Here is a 21,275-nt window from a genome sequence, read left to right on the forward strand (position 1 = left end):
GGCTGCCTTCGCTCACTAAAAGCAGGGAACCCTTTTCTTCTCTCTTCTTCTCCATTGTAGCCTTTCCTTTAAAACAGTTACTTTTGTCTAAAGTTTTCATTTCTAGGTTTGTCTGTCCCTTCATTCAGTCTGGTAATGATGGTCTAAAGGAATAACCGTAGTAACTGTTGTAATGAAGGTCTCAAGTAGTAACAGTAGTAACTGCTGTAATGATGATCTCGAGTAGTAGTTGTGGCAGTCAGCCACATAAAACATATTTTTGTTTAATTCCTGAATCTTTAGTTACTCACAGAATGCATACATAGAAGCATAGGAATGAACTAGCAAATGCAGTTAACAGGGTTATAAATTTGGGAGAGAAAAATAAAAGATGACTTTCTGACTTAGGGAAACCATATACACAAGTCAGCATCCAAATGAATGTTTCTATCTAGTGGCTCATTAACCTATTAGCTTTTCCCCCCTTTTCCTTTCACTCTAATATACAGGGTCTTTTTAAAGCACACAGAAAAATTTTAGGTATAATTTTTATTACAAAGTACTGACAGGGGAGAGTAAAAAATGAAAAGTACTTTTTAACAGAGATGCAGTTCCTTATAAGTAGAGGAAGAGTCACCCCTATTATGCATCTATCCCATCTTATCAAATATATACAAGGAAACTAGTCATTAAGTCCTTTGCCACAGGAAAGAAAGTAAGGAGGGCATAAGCTTTGAACTGATCTGAGTTTGTTAGGCAAGTCACATAAACTCTCTAGGCCAAGCTTGTCCAACCCGTGGCCCACAGGCTGCATGTGGCCCAGGATGGCTTTGAATGCAGCCCAACACAAATTTGAAAACTTTCTTAAAACATTATGAGATTTTTTTTGTGATTTTTTTTAACCTCATCAGCTATCGCTAGTATTAGTGTATTGTATGTATGGCCCAAGACAATTATTCTTCCAATGTGGCCCAGGGAAGCCAAAAGATTGGATATCTCTAAGCCATTATATATTCACCTGAAATAGGCTAACTTCTTCTTCAATGAATTGATACAAGGATTTAATGATATATGTAAAAAAAAAAATTCACAAAGCATGCCAATACATGTTTGTCCTCTTTCCCTTTCCTAAGCAGCATTTCTAATTTTAATGATGGATGGGGGATATAATCAATCAGACTTAGTCCTTCTGAAAAACTGTCATCCTCCAACCTAAGAATTAAAAACAAATAAGCAAAGTAGTAGTAGTAAAAGCTAAACTGAAGAATAAACACTAGAAAAGTACATGAAATACCAAAGAGAAAAAAAAGTAACTTCAAATAGGATGATGTGAAACTCCAATTGTTAAAAGAAAAAAAAATCCAACTAAATATCTTAATTCACATGAACTGAAATATCCCAGACAGAGAACTGAAAACTTCGATTGAAAAAAATACTTTCTAAACTCCTGCCTCTACTCTATTGGTGAAAGAAACATCAGAGTTGAACTCATAAAGCTAACAGTAATGGGATATTAAACAATCCATTAAAATGAGACAAAAGATGGCTAATAGCTTCAGTCTGGTACAACAGCTATTTCTTCTTTTCTCTTATAATCCAATGTAACTATTAAATTACTCCAATCTGTCATTTATTAGCAGTAGTATTTGGACCTCTGGCAATCTTTTTGTTGTTTGAAGGATGAAGAAGAAGGGGAAAGCAGAAAGAGTAATACATCAATATTTTTCAAAACTCAATTCTTCTCGGTCTCTCACTTCCAATCATAGCAAGTTATACAATAAATGAAGTTTGAAGAACAAGAAACAAAAATTTAAAAAAACCACAACATGCCACTACTAGTAATATAAAAACAAGGAAGGGTAGAAAAACTATATATATTCTGTGATTCTAAGAGGATTAATTTAACAATATAAAATAAGAATAAAAATACATAGTACTATATTTTCTGATGAATAAATGATGCTTGCATATCCATCTGATCTACCTTTCACCTTAAAGTGAGCAGAACAGTACAAGTCACTTTGTTAACCTGGCACAGTTTAAGATAACTCCAATGAAGAAAGTCCAATTTCCTGATTCTCTCAGCCAAAATAAGCAAACTTAAGTTGGTTTGATCTAACAGCAACTCTAGGGAACTTATCTATTTACAGTTGAAAAACCAGAATAAGAACCACTATTTTTATTACAAAAAGGGAATTTATAAATCACCTATGACCTCATTTTATAGTCTAGAAAATTAAGGCCCAGTAGTTTAGCCACCAGCCCTAAATCATACAATAAGCATGTAACAAGTGTATTTATGTCCTACTACGTAGCTAACTACTGAAATAAATGGAACAGTTAAAAACCTTATTCATCTGATGGCGAGTGATGATGAGCATTTTTTCATGTGTCTGTTGGCTGTCTGAATGTCTTCTTTTGAGAAGTGTCTGTTCATATCCTTTGCCCACTTTTGAAGGGGTTGTTTTTTTTCTTGTAAATTTGATTGTTATTTATAGGTTCTGCATATTAGCCCTTTGTCGGATGAGTAGATTGCAAAAATTTTCTCCCATTCTGTAGGTTGCCTGTTCACTCTGATGGTAGTTTCTTTTGCTGTGCAGAAGCTCTTTAGTTTAATTAGATCCCATTGGTCAATTTTGGCTTTTGTTGCCATTGCTTTTGGTGTTTTAGACATGAAGTCCTTACCCATGCCTATGTCCTGAATGGTATTACCTAGGTTTTCTTCTAGGGTTTGTATGGTTTTAGGTCTAACATTAAAAAATCAGGAAACAACAGGTGCTGGAGAGGATGTGGAGAAATAGTAACACTTTTACATGGTTGGTGGGACTGCAAAGTAGTTTAACCATTGTGGAAAACAGTGTGGCGATTCCTCAAGGATCTAGAACTAGAAATATCATTTGACCCAGCCATCCCATTACTGGGGATATACCCAAAGGATTATAAGTCATGCTGCTATAAAAACACATGCACACGTTATATTTATTGCGGCACTATTCACAATAGCAAAGACTTGGAATCAACCCAAATGTCCACCAGTGACAGACTGGATTAAGAAAATGTGGCACATATACACCATGGAATACGATGCAGCCATAAAAAAGGATGAGTTCGTGTCCTTTGTAGGGACATGGATGCAGCTGGAAACCATCATTCTCAGCAAACTATCGAAAGAACAGACAACCAAATACCGCATGTTCTCACTCATAGGTGGCAATTGAACAATGAGATCACTTGGACACAGGAAGGGGATCATCACACACCAGGTCCTACTGTGGGGAGGGGGGAGGGGGGAGGAATAGCATTAGGAAATATACCTAATGTAAATGACGAGTTAATGGGTGCAGCACATCAACATGGCATATGTATACATATGTAACAAACCTGCACGTTGTGCACATGTACCCTAGAACTTAAAGTCTAATAATAATTAAAAAAACCCTTATTCACAGAAACCAGTTCTAATATGGTTAATATTTATTAGACATCAAAGCTTTTGAAAGTAATTTTCTTCTTGTATCAACTGAAATAATTTTTAAAATGATCCACTTTGACTTGGATCAAAATCACAGGCAAAATATATTTGACATTTAAAAATTAGCATTGCTATTTGCCTGACTTCCTGAAGAGTAAAAATAATTTTAAGTAGAATTTTTTATAGTCCAGTTGCAGTACTCCTAGAATTAGTTTCAGGTGCAGAAAAAATTATATATTTTCCATTTTTTTTCAATGATAAAAGACAAAATAAAGTCATTCACACTTCTATATTCATTAGAAACCCAGAGTATACTGAGTCAAGTCTTATTTTTTAGGATATCATAGAAAGAAAATGTGTTTGCTTTATTATATGCCCCCAAATTAAAGTAGACATAAATAACAGTTACAAAACCACCTGACTCAAGCAAGTATCTTTATCTTACTTTTTCTTATCTAAATCCTATTTAAGATATTGAGGTTGGGTCTAAAAATGAAACCAAATTTTGAATATACACATACATTTTCTTAAAAATTAGTAGATATATAACAATATTCAATGCAAAAAAATTAACAAAACAAAATTACTGGCAATTTTCTTTTCGAAAATAAAAAATGAGTTTTCTCTCTTATGTTCTCTCCCTGGGAATTCTTAGGTGGAGGAGAGCAGAATTTGGCAGCAGTGGTCCTCATCCAGTGTTTCTATAGTGCTAGCAGGAAACAGCAGCACCACCACTATTGAGTGGGGAGAGACTTGGTCTGTTCCTTCCTCTGGCCTTCCTTTCCGTAACTGTAAGTTATTTATCTCCCAAACCCTAATCTAGATCCCTGGCCAACCAGCTATAACTTCCCAGAGCTTTCTCACAATGTTTTAATAGGCCCAGGAAAACTTAAATTTGATTACAAACAAGGCAATGACCCACAAGGCTCTACAAGTTCTTGCCACTTCTACTCCCTTCCTGCTGCCTCTCTGACCTTACTTCTAACCGGTCTGCCTTCACTCACTCTGTTTGGCTATACCAGCCTCCCTGACAGAGGGCCACCACACTGGCTCTTCCCTCTGCTTGGGATACTCATGCAATTCCCTGGGGAATTGCAGTTTAAAATGGGGTGGTAAGGAAAGCCACAGTGAGGTTATTGGATATCTGGGGCATGAGTACCCCAAGTGAGAAGGTGCTCCCTATGTCCCTCATATGCTTTATTTTTCCCTATAACACTTATCCACACAAGATATATTACATATTCTGTTCACTTGTTTATTATCTGTCTCAGTCCTCTAAAATGTCAGTACTATGAAAGCAGAGATTTTTGTTTGGTTTGTTCACTGCTATGTCCCTAGCATCTACAAGAGTGACTGGCACATAGTAAGAGTTCAGGAAGTATTAGTGAAATAGATAAATGATTCCCAGTTTGGGAAATAATACCAGTGCCTATCAAAAATAGACTACTATACAAGATGCTGTCAAATACAAATAGAGTAAAAAAACATAGTCTTTGCTCTTAAAGAGTCTTCTTGAAGAACCAGGACTAATAATACACGGAGTGATTAGTAAATAACATAGGCAGTGCTAGGTATGACTATTAGCTAATTAGGTTTATTTGTATAAGACTCATGGAATTGCCCTTGTTATTCCTGATTATACCTAGTATATAATTAAACACTGAACTGAATGGCATAAACTATTTCATACAAGTTCAGAAGGGGAAAAAGGAATGAGGTGCAATAGTAGGAACAGACTGTGGGCAGGAGACACTCGATTTGGGTTTAGTGGATGTGAAGGCATGCACTGGCAGTGAACAGGTGGTAGGCATTTCAGATGAAGTGAATTTCATGACACGGCATAAAAGCAAGAGAAGGACAGTGAGAAACCTATCCTAAATGGAAGAGAGGGCATTCAGTGATGAGTGGTGGTGATCTGGAGAGGACAATATGAGGAGGACTCGATTACAAAGAACATGACCTTCTGAGCAGAGGGATTAGTCTCGATAGAATCTCATAGCATGTGCTGTTGTCTATGCCCAGCTTAGATCTCCTGGAACCCTTCTAACAGCTTGTTACACCCATTCCCCAGGTGTTTCTTCCATTGCTGCTAATGGTTCACACCAGTAACTTTCTTTGGAAGCAATATAAGCTACCTCCTAGCCCTCGTCTCTGTTTACTCACACAACATACTTCCAGGACAGCTGACAGCTAATAACTAACAAATACAAGGAAGGGGGTACAAAAGCACAGTTTCGTTGCCTCAAGGCAAGACAGACTCACTCTGTGGTGCAATTTTGTTCCCAGGTTTCCTGCTGGATCAAGTGAAGCTGGATATCCCCTGAAATCATACCTTTGCTCATCTCAGTTTCTTCTGCTTCCCAAGCCTGTTTCACTCACTCCCTTACTTAAAGGAATCCCTTACTGTATCACTTGGACAAGAATCCCCATCTCAGACTCTGCTCTAGGAAATTGGACTAAGACGGGTCTGTAAATGACGGTAGTACATATTCATGCAGAAAACTTCAAGTTTTTGAAGGAAAGAGTTCACTGAGAAAGTATTCTTGTAGGTAACTCAGTTTGGAAGAATTAAGAGTAGTCTGATTGGTGAGAAGTGGAATGAAGAAGTGACCAGAGGACAATTAAGAATGCTGTTCAGGGCTGGGCACGGTGGCTCACACCTATAATCCCAGCACTTTGGGAGGAGAAGGCAGGCAGACAGATCACGAGGTCAAGAGATCAAGACCGTCCTGGCCAACATGGTGAAACCCCATCTCTACTAAAAATACAAAAATTAGCTGGGTATGGTGGCACGCGCCTGTAGTCCCAGCTAATTGGGAGGCTGAGGTAGGAGAATTGCTTGAACCTGGGAAGTGGAGGGTGCAGTGAGCTGAGATTGTGCCATTGCACTCCAGCCCGGGTGTCTCAAAAAAAAAAAAAAAAAAAAAAAGAATGCTGTTCAGGCCAGGCGCAGTGGCTCATGCCTGTAATTCCAGCAGTTTGGGAGGCCGAGACAGGCAGATCACTTGAGGTCAGGAGCTCGAGGCCAGCCTGGATAACATGATGAAACCCCATCTCTACTGAAAATACAAAAAAAAATCAGCCAGGCACAGTGACACGCGCCTGTAATCCCAGCTATTCGGGAGGCTGAGGTAGGAGAATCCCTTGAACCCGGGAGGTAGAGGCTGCAGTGAGCTGAGGAGATGGTGCCACTGCACTCCAGCCTGGGCGACAGAGCAAGATTCAGTCTCAAAAAAAAAAAAAAGCTGTTAAAACTCGGAAAACATACTTACTTTGATATGAGAGAAAATTTGAGGAGAGAATGGTCCTGGTATAGAGAAGAATCACAGATAACTCTTCAAAGTTGTATTTTTTCCTTAAAAGGCAGAAGTATTTCTTCAGTAGCACTGTCAATATTATACTATGAATTTTGTTAACCACACACACTATCTAAGCAGGCTGACATTACCTAACATAAGAAGTGTTCAAAAACTTGAAGAGAATGTCAATGAATAACAATGACTCTAAAATACTCCCCAACAGTTTGGGTCCTTGAATGTCTATTATTTAGAAATACAAAGATACGATTAAGTAGTATACTCAAATGTTTATAACAAGTCGATTTTGTAAGTTGGTTTGTTAGATTCTGTATAAGCAGCCTAAAAGAATCTTTATTAGAATCAGTAGCAGACTACATAAATTGGAAAGGCATTCAAACAGGACAACATCTGGTTTTTATCTATTCTTATGGGGCCCAAAGTGTTTTCAATAGAAAATAAGATACTGGTTCCTGAGTCATAAAATAAGCAGCACAATGTGGAAACAAGCAGGCTGGTATGAAAGAAATTGTACGCAGCCCATGAAAGAGCTCATAAACTTTCAGTTTTAGAATGTGTAAAACAGCCTGTCATCATCTCTATTTGTTGTGCTTTCTTGGTATCTCAAACAAGTTAAGTTTCTTGACCTCTTGATTTCCCTTCAAAATTCATACTTGGTAAATTAAAAATGACTACTTTCATTTGATTAGGAACAACTTTCATGTTACATGTCTCAATATAGAGAACAGAAGAATACTAATGAAACAAATTTTTTTATAACCAATGACTTTTCTTATTGACTACTTTCCTATGCATTAAAATATATAGCTAATAGCCTATCAAAATTTAAAATACATATAAACATTGATTCAGCAGTCCCACTGAAAAGAATTTCTCTAAGTTTTTTAAAAAGACCCTAAAGAGGAAACTGGTTAGAAAGTCATGATACCTCAAAATAGATCTGTATGTCCAAGTCAGTCTAAGTTTGTAAAAACAATTTCCTTTTCAGTTTTAATACCAAATTGATATTCACTCAGACAGGTAAATATAATTTACCCTGTAGAAATTCTTTCACTAGCAATCCCTAGGACAGCAGTAGCAAAACACAGAGCACTGCCTAAGTGTTTTTCACAAAACACGACTCCTAGGAGGGGCTCTAAGAAAAAGCTTCCATAGACAAATACTTTGGGAAGGTACCAGGTTTTATTTCCCTCTTTCTTTTCAATTTTACTTTTTTTGGCGGGGAGGGGCGGCGGCGACAGAGTATCGCTCCATTGCCCAGGTTGGAGTACAGCGGCATGATCTCGGCTCACTACAATCTCTGCCTCTAGAGTTCAAGTGATTTTCCTGCCTCAGCCCCCAAGTAGCTGGGATTACAGGCATGTGCCACCACACCCATCTAATTTTTGTATTTATAGTAGAGACTGGGTTTTACCATGTCGGCTAGGCTGGTCTCAAACTCCTGACCTCAGGTGATCCACCCACCTCGGCCTCCCAAAGTCCTGGGATTACAAGTGTGAGCCACAGCGCCCAGCCTATTTCCCTCTTAAAGATTCATAATATACATGATAATTTATGGAAGACTTAGATAATTATATGCAATATAATTATGGAAGAGATTGGGGAGGCAGAAAAAGTGGTGTTTTCCAAATCTGATAGAATTCAGAATACTTTTTGTAATCATCAAAAACAAGATTTGCTTAAAACCCTCCACAACTACCTCGTATATGATCAAACTACCTTCATTATAAAGCTGAAGGTTCACAGCTACCCTTCTATCACTCTCCATTCCCTCTTTCTCCTCCCTTGCCTTCGGCCCAGGATACTACAGTGATCAAACTTTATAAGTCATAATAACCACAGAGAACTTCAACAAATATAACTCCTGGTCTTTCCTCCCAGAAATTTGGATTCAGTATAGACATCAGTATTTTTAACAAGCACTCCAGGTGATTTTGGTGCAGGTTTCAAATGATGGGATCCTCAAAATACCTGATATATTATAAACAATGTGATGATTAATTATTTTATAATTTGAGGCCAGAGTGACTTTAGAAAGCAGTAAGTTCAAAAAGTCCAGCTTTCAAAGGACTGTATTAAAAATTATTTTTCTACTCAGAAAAAAAGAGAGAAAAAGACAAACTAACGAAAGCGAAATCATATCCTAAAAGAATATCCTTTAATATACTGCTCAGAATTTTACCTAACAGAAAGAACTCTTAGCCTGCACTCCATTGAGAAATTTCAAGAATTCCTGAATTCTCTGAAGCTGTATACACAATTTCTTTTTCTTTTTTTTTTTTTTTTGAGACAGGATCTTGTTCTGTCACCCAGGCTGGAGTGCAGTGGCACAATCAGAGCTTCATGCAAACTTGACCTCCGGGCTCAAGCAATCCTCCTGCCTCAGCCTCCTGGGTAGCTAGGACTACAGGCCCATGACACCATGCCTGGCTAATTTTTTTATGTTTTGTAGAGGCAAGCACTCATTATATTGGCCCAACTGGTCTCAAACCCCTTAGCTCAACCAATCCTCCCACCTTGGCCTCCCAAAGTGCCGAGATTACAGGCCCACACAATTTTTCTTAGTATGGAAATACATGCCTTTTGACGGGGAAATAACTCATAGCTTTCAGCAATTCTCATGCTGCTCAATTATCCAATTTAAGAGCCATTATATTTTTTATTTACCTGAAACAATGGCAGCAGAAACTGAGTCTTAGTTAACACCATGAGTCAGACACACAAAAACACATTCCTCAATGTTGGTTTCTCTTTCAGGACAAACAGAAAGCAACTTACCTTTGCAGAGTCATATTCAAAGAGCCTGTACAACCCTTAATCTTATTCTGGGCTTCAAGATGAGTCATTCCTTGTGCACTTATTCCATCAATGCTGAGTACCACATCGCCTATTCTTACATTTGCCTGGGATGCCTTGCCGCCATCTTTTAGCTGTAATAAATACATTTCATTAGGAGTGTCATTCTGAAAAAGAATAATAAATGCTGATAAAAATTATACTTTTGCTTATACCAAAAGCATATTAATACACTAAGTAACACAAAACTATCTTGTTCAACATGTAAAGAATTTTAGCATGTAAAGTTAAAATTCAAATGATTTAAATGTTTATTTTCTTAAATTCTTATTTGTTCTATATAAAAAAAAAAAACGAATTTTCTGAGAAAGATTCCCTGATCATTTCTCCATTTCTTTATTGTGCAACAGTAGTTGTGTGATTTTTATGAATCAGGAAGAGAAGCAGCCAAGGAAACTTCACATTTTAGCAGAATAAAAAGAATGCAATCTGAATGGAGTTTTTATACTCTTTTGGAAATAATTTTTTAAAACTCTTAACAGCTGTATTTTTGTTTGAGCACAAAGACGAATAGAGAGGGAAGATCTGCTAAACAATCCTTCCTGTCGAGTCCAGTTCACATGCAGCGTTTGGGGACTGAATTCTTTCAGATTCCAAGCCCAAATATCTTTTATACTAGGTGTGCTTCCTGCTGTAGGCATTTGCAGAAGGGAAACTCTTTGCATCTGAGACAACTCGACTTTTTTGCATGTGTCACAGTCCTTAATCCTTAGTCTTTCTTCTCCTGCTCAATAAAATCGTCTATGTGTTTACATTAGTTTGATCTTCTCCAAATTTCGTGTGTATATATTTCATTGCCCCAAAAGAAGCACATATATTACGCTGAGATAAGTGACAGTGAACTTTTCATAGATACCTAGAAATATGAAACAAGTACAAATTAAAGAAACCATTCAAATTCAAATGACAACTCAGCATTCAATAAGTACAATAGATCATACTGAATACTGAGTTGCTGGAGGATGGGAGATACTAGGCCTGAAAAAGCAAGTAAATAACCAGTATTCATCTAGTACTTGAAACTAAAATCTTATACAGAGTTTCTGTTTGAGATGATGAAAAAGTTCTAGAAATAGATAAGTCAGAAGGTTGCACAACACCGTGACTGTATTCAGTGAATGCAACTGAATTACACATTTTAAAATGATAAACCACTTTGGGAGGCCAAGGCAGGCAGATCCCTTGAGGTGAGGAGTTTCAGACTAGCCTGGCCAACATGGTGAAACCCCATCTCAACCAAAAATACAAAAATTAGCCAGGCGTGGTGGCGCACACCTGTACTCCCAGCTACTCAGGAGGCTGAGACAGGAGAATAGATTGAACCTGGGAGGCAGAGGTTGCAGTGGGCCAAGATCGCACCACGGCACTCCGGCTTAGGCAACAGAGCAAGACTCCATCCCCCCCAAAAATAAAAAATAAAATAAAATGATAAACATGGTTAACTTCTATGTTATGTATATTTTATCACAGTTTAAAAAAACACCAATGATTTTAGAAAGCATTTAAAGAAAACAGTTCTGAAAGCAAGCGAGCTACACACCACTTTCTTTGGGACTTTGGGAAGGTTGTTCCACTTACGCTATCAGGTTATCATAATGATTATACATAGATAATATAGTTGGATAAATGTTAGCTATCACTGTATTATCATTCCCTTGATCTCAGATTACTGATCTGAGAAATGTGGGGCCTGCACCAGACGATCTAAGAGGACTTCTAAGGTCCCCGCCAGTTTTAAAAGTTTATCTGTGAGCTGCTACCTATACAAAGTTACAGGTTTGATCCTACAATAAAAGTGAAATCTGGAAGGCTTCTGTGAGACAAAGGGACATCTATTCCCTACTAAAATCCACAAATGAATTAAAATTTGACATCTTTGTAAAGAGAGAAAGTAAACATAAGTCATCCTAGATTTTATTTTAGCAAAGAAGGACAGGCATTAAACAAAAAATTAACTAGAAATAGAAAGCAGTTAAATTACCTCACCACCCTCACATAAAGTAGCCTTAAAACAGAAACACGGAAATCTATGGGCATTTGTTCTAAATGCGCCCAACAGAAACAACTTAAATACTCCTAGTTCAGTAGTAATATAAAGGTAATGAACAATGTAGAAACAAAATAATGGAATCAAAGACAATGTCATAACCAGATAACTTTTCTTATTCTGCTCCCTTTACATACTAGATCTCTTGAGAGTCTATCATCTCAAGATGTTCAAAACCAATTTCTTAGAATTACCTTCCTTTCTAGGACTGCTTTTATTCTGTCACCCTTATTTTCAAATCATGGAGCACAGGAATCCTATAGCCACATGGATTCTGCCTCTTAAGTACCACATCTAGGAAAATTACTAAATGTAACAATGTAAATGTGATCTGTCCATCCTTCCATTCCTCTCCTATGATAGTCCAAGTCTTGATCATCTTTCACCTTGCTCTTGCGTACTTGCCTTCCACTAGAGTTTTCTACAGACCTTTCCTACCTTCACATCTCCATATTTGTCTCCTTTTCTTCCATTTTAACATTCCCGAATGATGGCCCCATTACCTCTTGCACTGGAAAGTTCTAATCATATCAACTCCCTATTTATAAAATGAGAGTAGAAAAATTGCAAATGTCTTCTGCTTCCTATAATGTAAAGAAAATACAAGCCAGCTATAATTTGTCACCAATCTGTTTTCAGCTTCAAAACAAGTTCCATAAGGTCAGGGATCATGTTTTATAATTTGTTCTTCTCCGAGAGCCTTGAATATTGTAGGTTTTCTAAAACTTTCACAGCTTCCTTGGTAACTTTGTTAACAAGTATTAGGAAGAACTTAACTGTACTGAATCTTAATTCTTTCTCAACCAATTACCACAAATGGAAACAAAAGTCCATCATGGGCTTAACATATATTTAAAATGCCATACAAACTCCTTTTTGTTTACAGTTTTTCAGCTTGGTAACATGAATCATCTTGAGTTTTCGACACTGATGTCTTTTTGGAATCTCTAACCATCTTCACTATTCTCTACCCAGGCTTCCTACTCATATGATGTAAACTTAAGGGCATGATGAGCTTGAACTAATGCTATATATAGTGGGAAATGCCCAATACACAGAAAAACAAATTTAGGACTTGTAAAAAGGAACACTTAACTAAATACTCCTATGAGCTTCATTTATCTCCAGAACCACTTCCTCAATCTGTTCACTCATTAGAAAGATAAATGTTGCCTTTCTCTTAATTGGGTAGGATGTAGCATTATCAATCTAAGCAGCCAAGGAGAGACTACAAAGTCATTCATTATTTGCACAGCTCTTTTTTTGTTTGTTTGTTTCACTGTTTTTCAAGTCTGAATAGCTTGCATTTGTTTAAAGCAGTAGTAACTTTCTGTCATCAGTACATCTTGTACACGGCAGCTGTAAGTGTGTATGTATTTCATAAATGCACAGCGTAGGAAGGAAGCAGTTGTGGGAGGCTCCTGGGTCGAGCTCAGTATAAATCAAACTAATCACAAGCAAATGCTTCCTTTTTGATCTTTAAATGCATTTTTCAGTACTGCTATCCAATTTTCCACAGACTTAATTGCAGCGGTGTGCTTCTTCAAAAACATTACTTTGTGGTCTCACTTTAGTTGCAAGCACACACGGCTGTACATGTTGGAACTGCCTCTGAGTTCCGGTTTGTTCACTGATGCTGAAATGAAGGAAAACCAGAAAACTGTATGCTTCTGAAGAGAGTGTTATCTTTACTAAGCCTCCCCATTCACTTCAGTACAAAAGGATCTAATATCAGTTATCTGTACTCAGATTAAAACTCATCCCTAGGAACAGCTGCATTTTAACCCTTTTATCTGTAACCATGGATTACAAGAAGTCTTCTCTTGAAAAGGAAGTCCAGTCTTCAGCAAGCAGATAGGAAAGATTGTGGGAGTTTGGGGGAGAATGTAAAAGAAAATGGAATAAGAGCCTTGAGCTTGCCCATCTTAGTTTACTAGGAAAGACCCAAAGGTAAATTTTTTTCAGTTTAGGAAGGTAGCTCCTCTCACATAGTGTTTTACTGTCCTAAGAAAGAAATGACCCAGAAGAAGTAATCAGTACTATATTTACCAAGCATGAACAGTAAATCGGGGACTTTGGGGATGCTTCATCATTCCTCTCTTTTGTAAGGTAGTTGTAGTCTGTTTTACAGATGGGAAAACAGAGCTTCAATGTGATCAAATAACTTGTCTATGTCCATACAACAATAAGACCACAATACTGAGCACAGGCTTTGAGGTCAGGCAAATAGGAGTTCATATTCATGCTCTGCCATTTACTAGTTGTGTGACCTGAATTAGTTGACCTCTCTAAGTCCCAGTTTCCGCTCTTTGAAAATGAGGACCAGAATTCCACCTGCCTCACAGAGCCGCTGAGCAGGTTAAATAAAATACCAGGACAGCATGTACCACAAAATGCACTGGAAATGTTCAGTATTATTGTTTATTCTTACATGATGTCACAAATTCACATAGGCGGGAAGCCTACTTCAAGGTAATACAGGGCAGGGAAGACAGCGTTTCAAACTGACTGGTCAGACCTCCTTCTGGCTTTTCACTTCCTTCCTTAAACTTCCTTCTGCTTCTCTAAGCCTAACTTTCCCCTCACTCAGCAACAGAAATGAATATGCCACACATTCAGAGCATAATTCACTGCATCTCCCTTCCCTGCTTACTACTATCCAATTACGAGTTTCCCAAAATCCATTCCTAAAGAATGGTAGCCTCTTGTCACTTCTCAGAAGCATTAGGTGTTGCCACTGTACCAAAAGGCCAAAGGATAAAAATCAATAAAGTAATGTTGGTGAAGAACTCTTGAGCTGGAGGTCAGAGAAGGACAGGAATAAAAGAAAAAAAGAAGAGAGGGAAACAAACGAGAGTATTGGTATAGAAGGTAGAGGAGGGAACCAAGACCATGAGGAAAGAAAGATGTCCCAGGTGTTAGAAAGCAAGATCCAGGCTTTAACTCTAGGTGTGATATATATCCAAGTACATATGCACAAAATAATATTTAAACTGAACAGAACATCAAAATAACAATTAGAGAAGAGAGAAGATTCTATGTTCTGATTTGCATTTAAAATAATATACATGAATATTATTAGTAACTATGATTTCGAGTAAATTTTCTCACCGTAATACTTGTGTGTTAAACATCTCATTAATTTATTGTTGTCAAATAAAATTTATAACTAAAATTACCCAAAATGCTTAGCCACCAAATACAGTGTTCCAGTATTTGTTCCTAATCATTTTAACAGTAAGAGAAAAAGTAGTACTGTGTCTCTATAAAATTATACTGAAAATAAAATATTAGTATCTCAAGACAGCAGATCACTTAGACAAGGAACTCAAAAGTGCACTAAATGGAAAACTTATCCACAAACAATATGTTATTTAGGATTTATAAGGAGTTACATATATCTGCTACACTAACTCTTCCCCTTAGCTATTACCTCTTGAGAGTACTTCCATCACAAACAAACCAACAGAGCTTTCAGTTTTAAAAATTATAATCCATTATGGCAGGTATCATTTTAAATAAGTCTAACCATCTAAGATTTCTCTTTAATATGATCATTCAATGTAGCTCCTATATGCCCTAAGCTTTTCCATAAAGAGGCACAATGTTTAACCGTAACAGTGACTCCAGGGTCTTAGAATTCTCTATATATGAAATTTATCCTTCTAAATCGCAGGAAATACTCAAAATGTACACAAAAACCTCTATTTGCTTTTCCTTGGAAATAAGCCAGCAGTTGCCAAATTAAGAAAATAGGCATCAGCAATAGAAATTATTTATAATATAGACAGGTAACACCATTTTAATAGTCAGATATTTACTAAGTAGAACAATTTATGCTGATTCGAAAGAAATTTACTTTGGTGATTATCCTATAATGTACTACAGGCAACAAGTAGGAGATGTGTACCTATATAATGAGCCACTATCAAAGGGCAAGTTTCAATCTTCTGCATATTTTCAACAAATATGGAATGCTTGGAAACACATGACCCTAACACCATGGGTATGGCAGGAATGCCGTCAGACACAGTAAATGTAAAAAAGGAACATATAAACATGAGAGCTACAGAAAGAAACACTAACAGAAATTTCCCATGTCCAAAAACCCTGGGAACCAAACCATGGGAAAATGGAAGCTGTTGTTTTTCTAACAGTGCTGTTACCAAAATTTGAAGAATTATGCTAATAAAATTACATCAATCTGAAAAACAAGACTTTCTTGAGTCAGAAAAAGTACGGAGAAAAGTGTTATTTTTCTTAAGATCTAATTAATAAGCAATCTTGAATTTTGTTTTAAAATGTATTTTCCAGTACCTGCTGTTAAATAAAAAATTTGAATCTGGACATATGAGACTATTGTTGACAGTTTCTAGTTATCTCTCTCCCACATATTTCCCAGGATACCATAAACATGACTACATGATGTTTTTTTTACATCACCATCCCCTTGCAAAACACCTACATAAGAACGTGTGGGCATTACACCTATGACAGAGAACTTTCACGTAACTTGCTTTCCTACCAACAATAGGTACTACTCAACCCACTCAATAACACACATAAAGAAAATCCCAGTGAAATTTTTACTAGCAACTGAGGGACTAGCGAAGCGAGCAGAAGTAAAGAAAATGTGTGAAGTGCTGATTTTCACCCCCAATGTATGCATTAAAGCTTTTTTCAAATCCTAATTGGTTTATTACCTTCCTAGTGCTTGTTAATCTACCTTATAATACTACACTTCAGCACTGAACATTGTTCTGTTCTGCACTATTTGTTGTTATATAATGTTGGCACTTTGACCAGTCTACAAATGCTATTCAACTACATTTAAAATGTCAATCTCCGGTTTAGATGTCTAATGTAAACATCCCTCTTAAAATCTAAGGCTGGGGTGGGCACAGTTGTTCATGCCTGTAATACTAGCACTTTGGGAGACTGAGGTGGGAGGATCGCTTGAGCCCAGGAGTTTGAGACCAGCCTGGGCAGCATAGTGAGACCCTATCTCTACAAAAAATTAAAAAATTTAGACGGGCATGGTATGTGCACCTGTAGTCCCAGCTACTCAGGAGGCTGAGGCAGGAGGATGACCTGAGCCCAGGAGATCGAGGCTGCAGTGAGCCATGATTGCACTACCATACTCCAGCCTGGGTAACAAACGAGACCTCATATCAATTTTTTAAAAAAGCAGAAAGAGAGAGAGACAGAGAGAGAGAGAGAGACTGCTTTGGATTTATTACCTTTTTCTGTGAAATAAAATGATATGCCTTTTTGTAGATTAGAATGGTAGGGAAATAAAACAAGCAATCACTGATGTCTTTCTGTGAGCAAATGTGTAATCCTGACTCATATGAGCAGTATTTACTTTAACAGTGGGTCTTCTTTTGGTTATGCCAATTTTACTCAAAAGTTAGAGAATACACCTTATATGGTAGCAATGAGGAGAATACCTCAAAGTATGTGTCATCATTCCTTATAAAACCAAACAGAAGAGGGCAATTATGTCTCTTTCCTTATGTAGTCATGGAGCTATCTAGTTCAAACACAGGGCTTTTGCCAATATGGCACGGTCTGTTCTACTAGTCTCTTTCCTATGATGAGCCCTTATTTAGTAAAACAGCATCTTACTCTACTCTACCAAAGGCCAAACAAATAGAAACACGTCTTCATCAACTGTGATTTACTACTGAGATGCCTCATTAACAATTTTGACTTACAGCTAATCTATATATGTCTAAATCCAAAGTGTTTATGTGTGAATATCCTACTAGAAATGTGAAAGTATGATAGTCTGTAAAAAGAACACATCCATAAACATCTGAAAATCAAATTTGTTAATTACAGAGAAATCAGTGTTTCTATGTAGTCTACTCTGGAATAGTGAGAGAAATGATAGGAAATGTCACAAATAATTATAAAGACTAAAAGCAAATTAGTCAAATCTACTATATCTGGGAATGGATTAACAATGATAATCATACATTTCAACTCTCCCTCAATGATGAGACAAATCTTCTGAAATTGTATGCAAATTCTGTGCAAGCATGCATGTATTTTCCATTGAGTGGGACCACAACTTTCCACAAATTCTCAAAGGCGTCTATAACCAAAAAAATGTTAAGAACTTACGATTTAATGAAATGTGAGAACAGAGTTTCTCTAAGTGTGGTTGGTAACCACCACGCCAGCAAACTTCTATGATAGGAGGAAAAATCACAGGCCTTTCAAAACCCATAAGCTAAAGATTTTCGAAACAAAAGCTCAAGAAAATTTCAGAACTTTTAAAACAGAATGCTTCTTCCAAATGGTGCAAAATCATGATTTCACATGTTAAGGTAAGTATAGCTTATAAAAACAGGGATTCGCTTTTTAAAAACCTCTATAATCTTCAAAATGTTAATCATTAACATTTAACAAGGGCCTATTCCAACAAGGCATTACCTTCAATTCTAAGAAAAGATTAAAGAAGAGGCAAAGTTGTTTCTCTCATCTACTGTTTTACACTATTTCACTTTTCAAATGTGTACACAACTCTCCATAATACAATGCTCCTCAAACTAACTGTATCTTATATTTCTATTTAGGTATATTGTACACAGATGTAAACACAAAACACAATAAACATCTGATGAACTATCACACTGCAAATCAAAGTTTGCAGACTACTATTTAGTCTTTTAAGTTACTTCCTAATTTTTTTGTTCTTATACATAAAGTAATGAATAATATTATACTTCTATTTTGGCATATGTATCTGTTTTTTTTTTTTTTTTTTTTTTTTTTGAGACGGAGTCTCGCTCTGCCGCCCAGGCTGGAGTGCAGTGACTGGATCTCAGCTCACTGCAAGCTCCGCCTCCCGGGTTCACGCCATTCTCCTGCCTCAGCCTCCCGAGTAGCTGGGACTACAGGCGCCCGCCACCTCGCCCGGCTAGTTTTTCGTATTTTTCAGTAGAGACGGGGTTTCACCGTGTTAGCCAGGATGGTCTCGATCTCCTGACCTCGCGATCCGCCCGTCTCGGCCTCCCAAAGTGCTGGGATTACAGGCTTGAGCCACCGCGCCCGGCCGTATCTGTTTCTTTAGAAATTCTTTCTTAAAAGGTATGCACATTTAAAAATAAAATCAGAAATTAAAAAGGAGACATTACTACTGATACTGCAGAAATCCAAAGGATCATTAGTGGCTACTATGAGCAACTGTAAGCCAATAAATTGGAAAATCTAGAAGAAGGGACAAATTCCTAGACACATATAACTTACCAAGACTGAACCAGGAAGAAATCCAAAACCTGAACAGACCAATAATAATAAGACCGAAGCCATAACAGAAAGTCTCCCAGTAAAGAGAAGCCTGGGACCCAGTGGCTTCATTGCTGCTGAAGTCTACCAAACATTTGAAGAACTAATACAATCCTACTTAAACTGTTCTGAAAAGTAAAAAAGGAGAGAATATTTTCAAATTCATTATATGAGGCCAGTATTACCCTGATTCCAAAACCAGACAAAGACACATCAAAAAATGAAAACTGCAGGCCAATATCTCTGATGAACATTGATGCAAAAATCCTCAAGAAAATACTAGCAAACTGACGCTGGGCGCATTGGCTCACGCCTGTAATCCCAGAACTTTGGGAGGCTGAGGAGGGCAGATCACGAAGTCAGGAGATTGAGAACATCCTGGCCAACATGGTGAAACCTCGCCTCTACTAAAAACACAAAAAATTAGCCAGGCTTGGTGGCGGGCACCTGTAGTCCCAGCTACTCAGGAGGCTAAGGCAGGAGAATGGCGTGGACCCGGGAGGTGGAGCTTGCAGTGAGCCGAGATCATGCCACTGCACTCTAGCCTTGGTGACCGGGCGAGACTCCGTCTCAAAAAAAAAAAAAAAAAAAAAAAAAGAAAAAGAAAAAGAAAATACTAGCACACTGAATTCAACAATACATTAGAAATATCATTCATCCTGACGAAGTGGGATTTATCCCTGGGATGCAAGGATGGTTAAACATATGGAAATTAATCAGTGTGATGCATCATATCAACAAGATGAAGGACAAAAACCATATGATCATTTCAATTGATGCTGAAAAAGCATTTGATAAAATTCAACATTCCTTCAAGATATAAACCCTCAAAAAACTGGGAATAGAAAGAATATACCACAATATAATAAAAGCCATATATGACAGATCCACAGCTAGTATCATATTGAATGGGGAAAAACTGAAAATTTTTCCTCTAAAATCTGGAACATAACAAGAATGGCCATTTTCATCACTCTTACTCAACACAGTACTGGAAGTCCTAGCTAAAACAATCAAAGAAACAAAAAAGATATAAAGTATATCCAAATTGGAGTGGAAGAAGTCAAATTATCCTTATTTGCAGATGATATGATCTTATATTTGGAAAAACCTGTAGAACCCACACACACATACAAAAAGCATTTAGAACTAATAAACAAATTCAGTAAAGTTGCAGGATACAAAATCAACATACAAAAATCAGTAGCATCTCTATATGCCAAAAATGAACAATCCAAAAAAGTAATCCCATTTACAATAGCCACAAATTAAATTAAGTACCTCAGAATTAACTTATCCAAAGAAGATCTCTACAATGAAAACTATAAAATGCTGATGAAAGAAAAGGAAGAGGACAGGAACAAATGGAAAGATAGTCCATGTTCATGGATTGAAAGAATCAATACTGTTAAAATGTCCATATTACCCAAAGCAATCTATAAATTCAATAGAATCTCTATCAAAATACCAATGACATTCTTCACATAAACAGAAAAAGCAATCCTAAAATTTATATGAAACCATAAAAGATCCCTAATAGCTAAAGTTATCCTTAGCACAAAGAACAAAACTGGAGGAATCACATTATCTTATTTCAAATTACACTACAGCGTTATAGTAACCAAAACAGCATGGTACTGATAAAAAACAGAAATAAAAACCAATAGAATACAGAACCCAGAAGAAAATCCACACACCTGCAAGAAACTCATTTTCAACAGAATTGCCAACACCATACACTGGGGAAAAGACAGTCTCTTTAATAAATGGTGCCGAGAAAACTGAATATCCACATGCAGAAGAATGAAACTAGACCTCTATCTCTTATCATATACAAAAATCAAACCAAAATGGATTAAACACTTAACTCTAACACCTCAAACTATGAAACTACTACAAGAAAACACTGGAGAAACTCTCCAGGACATTGGTCTGGGCAAAAATTTCTTCATCAATACCCTACTAGCATAGGCAATGGACAAATGGGACGCATCAACTTTAAAAGTTTCTACACAACAAAGGAAACCATCAACAAAGTGAAGAGACAAAACACAGAACAGGAGAAAAAAATTGCAATCTACCCTTCTGACAAACAACTCTGTATGGAAAAAAAAATCTAAAAATCCAATTAAAAAACTGGCAAAAGATTTGAATAGACATTTCTCAAATGGCAAACAAGCATATGAAAAGGTGCTCAACACTGATCATCAGAGAAAGGCAAATCAAAACTATGAGATATCATCTCATCCCAGTTAAAATGGCTTTTATCCAAAATACAGGCAATAACAAACGCTTCAAAATATAAGAA

At 36.9% G+C, this 21,275-nt stretch overlaps 1 protein-coding gene across 12 annotated transcripts in view; it reads right to left on the reverse strand.

Annotated features, from left to right (window-relative positions):
- The window catches only part of PDLIM5 (PDZ and LIM domain 5), a 212,309-nt gene that overhangs the window by 132,768 nt on the left and 58,266 nt on the right, over positions 1–21,275 (reverse strand). For all 12 annotated transcript variants that reach the window (XM_050791513.1, XM_050791517.1, XM_050791512.1 and 9 more), the window contains exon 3: positions 9,547–9,698. In XM_050791513.1, the coding sequence (XP_050647470.1) occupies positions 9,547–9,698 (152 nt within the window). The remainder of the gene's footprint in view (positions 1–9,546; positions 9,699–21,275) is intronic.

The sequence above is a fragment of the Macaca thibetana genome, chromosome 5 (genome assembly GCF_024542745.1).
Source record: "Macaca thibetana thibetana isolate TM-01 chromosome 5, ASM2454274v1, whole genome shotgun sequence".
Taxonomy (NCBI): Eukaryota; Metazoa; Chordata; class Mammalia; order Primates; family Cercopithecidae; genus Macaca; species Macaca thibetana.